Source organism: Cyanistes caeruleus, chromosome 11 (genome assembly GCF_971803275.1).
Source record: "Cyanistes caeruleus chromosome 11, bCyaCae1.hap1.1, whole genome shotgun sequence".
In the NCBI taxonomy this organism is placed as follows: Eukaryota; Metazoa; Chordata; class Aves; order Passeriformes; family Paridae; genus Cyanistes; species Cyanistes caeruleus.
In genome coordinates, this window is record NC_141711.1 from 18,469,119 (window position 1) to 18,477,613 (window position 8,495).

The 8,495-nt window shown below is 46.8% G+C and overlaps 1 protein-coding gene and 1 long non-coding RNA gene across 2 annotated transcripts in view; one reads left to right on the plus strand and one right to left on the minus strand.

The window, feature by feature from the left end:
- Positions 1–2,190, minus strand: part of SLC6A11 (solute carrier family 6 member 11) — an 86,020-nt gene extending 83,830 nt beyond the window's left edge. Inside the window, exon 1 of the mRNA XM_086845264.1 lies at positions 1,971–2,190. Coding sequence (XP_086701390.1) covers positions 1,971–2,190 — 220 coding nt within the window. The remainder of the gene's footprint in view (positions 1–1,970) is intronic.
- LOC111935226 (uncharacterized) lies at positions 2,150–5,858 on the plus strand. Its single transcript, XR_002867636.2, has 2 exons — positions 2,150–2,435; positions 4,377–5,858. It is a non-coding gene; the product is annotated as an uncharacterized LOC111935226 (long non-coding RNA).
- Positions 5,859–8,495: the final 2,637 nt, after the last annotated feature.

An 8,495-nucleotide genomic window follows, 5' to 3' on the forward strand; every position in this document is an offset into this window, starting at 1 on the left:
TGGCTTCCCTGGATAATTTACTGGCCAGTATCAAATCTCATACACACAATCACAGCGAGTGTAACGCTGCAACTTGTGAAAATCCAAAGTATCAGCTTGGATTGTTTTTCCAACACTGTTCTAACAGGCACACATCAGAAAACATCAGGATTCCCGGCTTGCAAAAAGATCATATCCCAAAAAACACCTAATTCTAAACACACAAAGAAATGAATTTCCCTCAAACCCGGAACATCCACAACCTAAAATTATGGATGATTATTCCTACCCTCCCTGTTATGACTTGGAGTAAGTTCCAGAGAGGTCACACCTCACAAGTTCCAAACTACAGCTTCTAGATTTGTTCTGTAAAAAGCAATTTATTTCACAACTAGCTCAGATGTTCATCACTGTCTTCCCCTAGCACACACCAAGGAGTTGGATGCATCAGATTTAAGCACTAAAAACAAACTCTGGTCTAATTCCAGCAGCGGGTTACAAAGCCACAGGTCATAGACTGAGCCTTCATTGACTAAAACTGGTCAATGGCAAATGTCCCGTGGTGCCAGGACATGACCAATTAAATCACACCCACTTATTCCATTCTTAAAGAATACAGCAGTAACTAAATATGACATTTAAGTAATTATTTTTTTCATCAAATCACCCAAAACAATGATTAAAATTCTTTCTACCTCACGTTACATCCTTAAAAATGACAGCGTCACCTTTAGACAAGCTGGCACACACCTACAAAAGGGCACCTAAAGGTGGTTGTAGGAACCAAAAAATTACACACCGAAATATATATTCCTGTCATTTCCTGTGCCAAAAGTTCTCTGGGAACACTTTCAACAAGAAAGGCTTGTGTATATATGCAGCATGTTAATATTCAGCATTTGGTAGCAGCACTCTCTAAAGAGCTGAACTCTTGTTACCTAAGTTTGGCCAAAATACAGAGACGTGAAAAAGGAACTTCCAACGATAAACACAACTTGCAGAGCAGGATTTGTCCTGTAGAAACTGCACACAAAAACGGGCTAAAACCCATCCCTGAGGTAGGATAAGGAGGGACAAGGAATGGAAATTTGGCGCAGCAAACAAACCCATGGGAGAGCAGATCCGTGCTTATCAGCCCTACACATCCTATTTTCCTTCCAGCCTCTGTGTTTACACTGCCACTGACTCAGGCCTTAAGTGGGGAGAATGTTGAACCCAGTCCACAGAATTCTAAACTGAGTTTGTAATTTACTTTTCTTTCTTCATTGCTGCCCCAGTCACAGCTGATGTGCTTATTCTCAGCTGTCATTTATCTTACACAGTTTATAGTTGGCTATAACCAATACATGCCAAACGTTATGCTCCTGCACAAGTTGAGTCTGCTCTTTTAACATTTATATTTTATATTTATTAGGCTTCCTCTCTTCTTCGAGTAACCTTCAGTTTTACATCTTACCCTACCTTGCTGCAGGAATTGGGGAAGTACTGAGGGAAAAAAAAAAGAACACTGAGGTATAAAAAACTTCAGGTGGCAAAGAAAATAAATTCAGTCTTTATGGCATGATTAGAAAAAACAATATTCATCCTCTCTAAAGTACACTGTTGTGACAAATAAAGCCCTGCCTTCTTTTCTGTGTCAGACAAACTTAGTTAAGTATGCCTGGGTGTGTATTCACATGCAGAAGACAGTGTGTACTACTAAAACAGAACGCTGGCTTCTCCTGCAAGAAAAATGCTACTAAAAAAAAATATGTCAATTTACTAACGCAACAGAAACTTGTAAAAATAAACCACACACTGTTTGGGGAGAAGGAAAGAGGAACACAATGATTTTTCTTAGTTGTCAGATGTTTAATGCTTCCTTGGCTGCACATGCACTGAAACCCTGAACACGTATCTCTTACTAGTGCAATAAATCACTGCAAGACATTCTTAACTGTTCAGTTCCCGTGTTTAATCCCCATGTAAATCCACACGTGGTGCCGTCTTACCTCCTCCATTCTTGTAGCAAAGATATGGGAATCTCCAGACGTTTCCCAACCCAATAATCTCCCCTGCCACAGAAAGCACAAATTCAACCTTATTGTTCCAGTGACCTCTTTCATGAACTTTCTTATCATTGCTGTGGACGAGGTTGGTACTTGAGGCTTCTGGGTCCAAAGCATCTTCTGGCTTTCCATTAATTATAGGAATAGTCTTTTCAGCTGTCATGACTTTTCAGCCTAGTGGAGAACAAAAGAAATACACACAGGTGTGTTAAGACACTGATCTTCGGCGACCGAAACCTCCCAGGGTGGCACTGGCTCCTCGTCACCTATGGAAATCTGCGGGTGAAAATGAGGGAGGCAGCTCCTCAAGGCTGGGAAAGTTGTAGAGCAAGGGAAAAGGAAAAGAAAGAGGTGGGGGGAAGAGAGAAGGTTCTGTGCAAGGGAAGGAGTTATTCCAAGTGGAGACAGGTAACTTGCTAGCAGAGACGGAAGCCTTTCAAAAATCCCTCCCCAGGCAAGGATCCCAGGCTGCCTGACCTACCAGAGGACAGGGATGTGCCGCACCTCCCCGGGGCTCACCTGAGCCCGGGAGCGCCCGGGGACGTGCAGCAGGGCTGGAACGGCCGTGGCCTGCCTGGTGGAGCTCCGGGACTACTCACCCAGGGCTCTGCCCGTGCCTGCGAGCCGGGGACAGGGGCCGGGCAGTGCTGAGCGCTGCCTGCGGGCGGATGCTGCGGCTGGGGAGCGCGGGCAGGGCACGGCCGGCCGGGGAGGAGCGCTCGGGGTCCCCGGGAGCCGGAGAGCCTCGTCCTGCCCTGCCGCTGCTGCCGGCCTGGCGTGCCTCGCAGGATGCTCCCCGCGCTCTGCAGCCGGAATTTGCAAATGCTCAGCCCTCCCCGGAGCGATGGTTTAACACCCGCCTCCCCCCTCCGCCCACCTCAGGCTGTCCCGCCAGCTCCCCCCTCCTCCTCTTCCTCCTCCTCCTCCTCCACCCAGCATCAGCAGCGAGCATCAGCAGCGAGCATCCCCGGGCTGCGCTCCCCGCCCCGCGGGCAGGGCCGAGGCGGCCAGGGCAGCTCCGCATCCCCGCGGCTCCGGCCCTGCTACGGGCACGGCGGGCTCTGCCCCGCTCCTGTCCCCTCCTGTCCCTGCTGAACCTCGGCTGCCCCTCCTGGCTGCCCCTCCTGTCCCCTCCTGTCCCTGCTGAACCTCACCTGCCCCTCCTGCCCCTCCTGTCCCCTCCTGTCCCTGCTGAACCTCACCTGCCCCTCCTGCCCCTCCTGTCTGCCCCGCTCCTGTCCCCTCCTGCCCCGCTCCTGTCCCCTCCTGAACCTCACCTGCCCCTCACCGTCCTGCCCCTCACCTGCCCCTCCTGTCTGCCCCGCTCCTGTCCCCTCCTGAACCTCACCTCACCCTCCTGCCCCTCCTGTCTGCCCCTCCTGTCTGCCCCTCCTGTCTGCCCCTCCTGTCTGCCCCCTCACCTGCCCCTCACCTGCCCCTCTCCTCCCCTCACCTGCCCCTCACCTGCCCCCTCCTGCCCCTCTCCTGCCCCTCTCCTGCCCCTCTCCTCCCCTCACCTGCCCCCTTCCTGTCCCCCCTCCTGTCCCCCCTCCTGTCCCCTCACCTTCCCCCTCACCTGCCCCCCTCCTGTCCTTCTCCTGCCCCCTCACCTGCCCCTCTCCTCCCCTCACCTGTTCCCTCTCCTGCCCCCTCACCTGCCCCTCTCCTGCCCCTCTCCTCCCCTCACCTGCCCCTCTCCTCCCCTCACCTGCCCCCTCACCTGCCCCCTCACCTGCCCCCTCACCTGCCCCCTCTCCTGCCCCTCTCCTCCCCTCACCTGCCCCCTCACCTGCCCCTCTCCTGCCCCTCTCCTCCCCTCACCTGTCCCCTCTCCTGCCCCTCTCCTGTCCCCTCTCCTGCCCCTCACCTGCCCCCTCACCTGCCCCCTCACCTGCCCCTCTCCTGCCCCCTCTCCTGCCCCTCAAGTGAAAACCAGGATCCCTCCGGGAGCAGATGACACAAACTTCAGCTGGAAAGGGCAGCGGGGGGAGCCGGGGGACAGACGGGATGGAGAAATAAACGGAGGGGGAGCATTTGGGAAGCGCGGAAACAATGTGGGCGCTTTCGAGTTACACCAGGGAAATGCAGAAGCAGCCCGTGTGGGCATTGCTAGCTGGGTTTTGTAAAAATTTGAATTTTTACAGCTTAAAATTCAAGCTGTAAAAGAGGCGAGAATAGGGAAAAATATTATTACAAATGGTTTTGTTTCAGATTGAATCAAATATTTTGAATAGAATTTTTTTTTTCATTTAACCTTACTAGCCTTTTTAAAATTTTTTGTGGGTCAGTCATTTTCACCCTAAGTTTCCAAACCCAAATTAAATACCTCTTCTTTCTTCATCTCTACAGCTCCTCCTTGGCAAATGGCAGCACCCAAGCCAGGTTCTTGCTTTGAATCTTCCCTCAACTCCACACTCTGCTGCAGTTGTGATCAGCCAGGCTTTGCTCTGCAGCTCCAGGGGATGCACTTTGGAACTCCCAGCTTCCCAAATCCAGGATTCTCTGCTGGAAATGTCCCAGACACAGATGATTTTCCATGTGAAATCCTCTCTCCCCTCCAGCTCCGAGGCCTTTTCCCACTGCCACCTGTTAGGAGTGCTCATGGAAGACAATGGAAAGATGCCCATGGATAGATTTTAAATTAACTTGAGCTGACTTTGTACCCTGCATGTGAATTACACATTGGAGCTTCTGCTGTGGTTAAAGTTTTCAGGATTTTGCATTTCAGTGATGCCTGTCACAAGAGTAGGTGCTGGGGCCTCACCCTGTCAACTCTCTGTCACATCAACCTTTGCACCTAACAGGTGCAGGATGAGCCTCTCTCTTTGCTTCATGCCAGCATTTATAGTTCTAGTCAAACCTATCTTGGGAAAAGAAATCTGCCAGTGGGAAAACTGAAAAAAAAAAAAAAAAAAAAGCAAATTTATTGTATTTTATTTTTTTTTAAAAGCATCCTCACCACATAGGAGTTAACCAGAGCTAGGTTTGATTTTGGATGGTGCGTTTGTGGTTTTTGTTTTTAATGCAGCTGGTATTCATTAACTGAGCATGGAGTAGATGAGTTTTTCCCAAGCTGACTTAGCACAAACTTAAATTCCACTTGGAGGTCTTTTTTGTTGATTTATTTTTACCTCCTTCTTCATCTTGTTTTCAGCAGGGATCAAAACAGACCCTGTTTTTCTGTCTCCCAGCCAGGCCTAGCAGGCTCAACAGGATGCACTTGAACATCAAAGCTGACAGTGAATTCTCATTTTATTCCTGAGAGTAATTCTAAAAATGGAGGGAAGCTGAGGGACAGTAAATGTTTGATGATTCAGTACAGAGGAGAGACCAACCTTCATCAAGTGGATTGGTGATCCAAAATTGAAGGGGCTGCTGCAAGGGACAGTCTACAGGCAGATGCTGAAGGTGTTTATTTGCTGATTTGTTCAGTATTTGAAATGATTAATTCCTGGTGTCGAGTGTTTTACTCACTGCTGTATTCCTGCACCAATTCCCACTCAGTCTCCTACCAGCTGAAGTGTTTATGGAAGTAATTGCTGGCTGCTAATCCTTGTGAACACTTCACAGGGTCTGCAACAAAAAATGACAAATTTTAGAGCAGGTTGAGAACCCTTTCTTTTTAATTGGGATGGAGCATTTGCTGTTGCAATGAGGGACATTCCCTGGGTTACAGGCCAGGTCTCAGTTCATGTTCTCACTGTGTCTCTGGAGCTCCTCATCAGGAATTCCTGCCTGTTCCTCTCAGCCTGTTGGGAGACCCTGCACAAGTTTCCTGGCCATGCTTTTCCTGGCCATGCTCACATTAAAATGATGTGCCCTAAAAAGCAATTCTGTTCTGCTTTATTCAGATTTATCTCCACACTCCCAAGGAATCCTTTACAACTCTGTGCAGAAAGTACAGGGGTGGGGGTGGAAATCAGATGTTTCTGCTCACCAGAGCATGGTGCTGTGAAGTACCAAATGTTCCCAGGCTACACTTATTTAGATTTATAAACTAAAATTAATCAAGAGAAGTCATTCATACCTAGAGTAACTTGAGAAGACAACCTCCAAGGAAAATCCACATGTCCACAGGATCCTGCCAGGCTGCCAAAATTCATGTCAGCTAAAGTCATGTGATATAATTTTGGAAATTAAAAACTGGGGCTTGGCTCATTTCTTCCCCTTATTGTAACTCTGAATTTCTGTGCTGTTTCTCCAATACCAAATCCCATAATAATATAATTGGGGGATGGGGGAGAAGGAACAACAATCCTCTCCAGGTTTAAAACCTTCAGTTTAGATTTGCTGTAAGCAAAATCTGCACAAGCCTTCTATAAAGATTTCATAAAGCTGGACTTTGTGGGTAATAAAATTCTTTGTGAGTAAATAGCTACACAAAAGCAAAGAAATACAATCAGAACTTCAGCAGTGATAAAAATCTGACAATATTTTGGATCAAAAGCCTAAAACCACAAAACCATTTGTGAACAAGACCAACACATTTAGCTGCTCTATTAGAGGCTGACTTCAATCAAAAATAGTGTGATTTGTGCCTAATCAGTTTTCTGTAATGGGAAAAAAAATATTTCTTTGTTGCAGATAATTTTAAGTAAAGCAACACCTGATTGTTTGGCTTCTATTTAGAAAGGCTTAACCCCTATCATTATAAATATCACTCCATCCAATTTATTGCCTCCCAATGGGTGAGAGCCTGAGTTTTGGGTTGAGGAGAGCTGCAAAAATCACTTTTCCTCTATTGATGTTGCCCTTCCCTCATCCCCTGCTGTCAGTCTGAGACCTGTATTTTGCTACCTGCATTTTATCTTTCACCCCCTCTTCTAGACAGGAGTGGCTGATAATATTCCACAGTAGAGGATTTCTGCTGCACACTTATGCTGATCCCCTGGAAAAGGTGGCATAAATCGCAGTTTCCTTGAGTTAATTCATCCATTCCCGCTGTGCTTTAGGGACACACCCCTCTGCTAACAGGTAATAGTACTCAAGTTTCTTAAACATGGATTTTTAACACAGACAACAGTTGGAGAGAACCTCCAATCCTGGGTTATCCACAAGTTCCAAGAGTTAGCAGTCACCCATCCTAGTGGACTGAAATCTAGAAAATAGCAAATAAATAATAGCACTGAGTGAGAAGAGACTTTTGTAAGGTTTTAATGGGACTTAAAAGTGAGACTAAATAAAATAAATACCAAAGAGACCTGGGAAGAACTCTATGTAGAGCACCAAAACTGTCTACAGCCAATCATTTTTCATCATCTCCAAGACCAGAACCTGAATTTGTAGTCTTCATGCAGATACAGATGTCATCAACATGCCTAACTCAGAGTTAGTGGGACTTGTTCCAACCTGGGAAAGGAATGAACTCTGAGCAGAGTTTATGCTTAGCTTCTCTGGATATATTTTCAACTATATTAAAATATTTTGTGTTACTAAAGGTACTGAGTGAACAATATCAGAATTTAATTCAGATTACAGAAACTGTCTGCAGGCATGTAAAATCTTTTATCCCAGACACTCTTTCTCCCCTGGTGTAAAGTAGGGTAAGGGGTTGTTGCTTTGTGCACTGGATGCTCCAGGTCAGTGTGGGAAGATTGTTAGGAATTACACAAGGAGTTAAATTTCAAGGAATTGAGCAATTCTCATGCCTCTGATAGGAAGAAGCATCTCCGCCATCCATTAGGTAGCGGTTCTGTGCCCTTGGTTTCTACAAGCAGCCCACTGAGCCAAGCTTTGGGTTAATCCTGGAATTTCACAAAACCAAGCTGCCTTTAGGTTGAGTCTATAGCAGAGTAGTTACAAAAATGGAATTCCAGCTCCTGGATGAAGATGATCACTCCATGCTATCACATGTCATGCTCAGCAGTAAAAAACAGGGCTGAGAGGGAGGGAGGATGATGTCTTGAGTGATGGCATTTGTCTTCCCAAATATCCCATGGGATGAAGCCCTGCCCTCCTGGAAATGGCTGAACATCCACCTGCTGATGGGAAACAGGGAATTCATTCTTCCTTTGGCTTTGTTTGCATGTGCAGCTTTGCTTTACATGTTAAACTGTCTCCATCTCATCCCCTGGGCTTTCTCCTCCCATGAGTTTTCCCAATTTTCCCTCTCAACCTTTTCTACCCTCCCAATATGGGAACCTGTGCAATATTCAGGTTCAGTGAGGGGTGGCAGCAGCACTGCAGACTCTGCCAAGGGTTGCTTTAAAATACATTCAAATCAGAAGCAAGTTACCATTAGAAACACAATGATGGGTGGGAATGAGGGAGTGGTTTGGTTCTGTGTCAGGCCTGAAATAGGAAAAAAGCTCTAAAAGACAGCTCAACCCAGAATGAAGATAATTCATTTTTCTCCCTAATGCAAAATAATAAGAAATATCAATAACCCCCTAGAATTTCAACTCAATCACATTTGACTTGAACTAGAGTGCAGCAGCAATATATTGCTTCAAAATTTAAAGAGGTCCC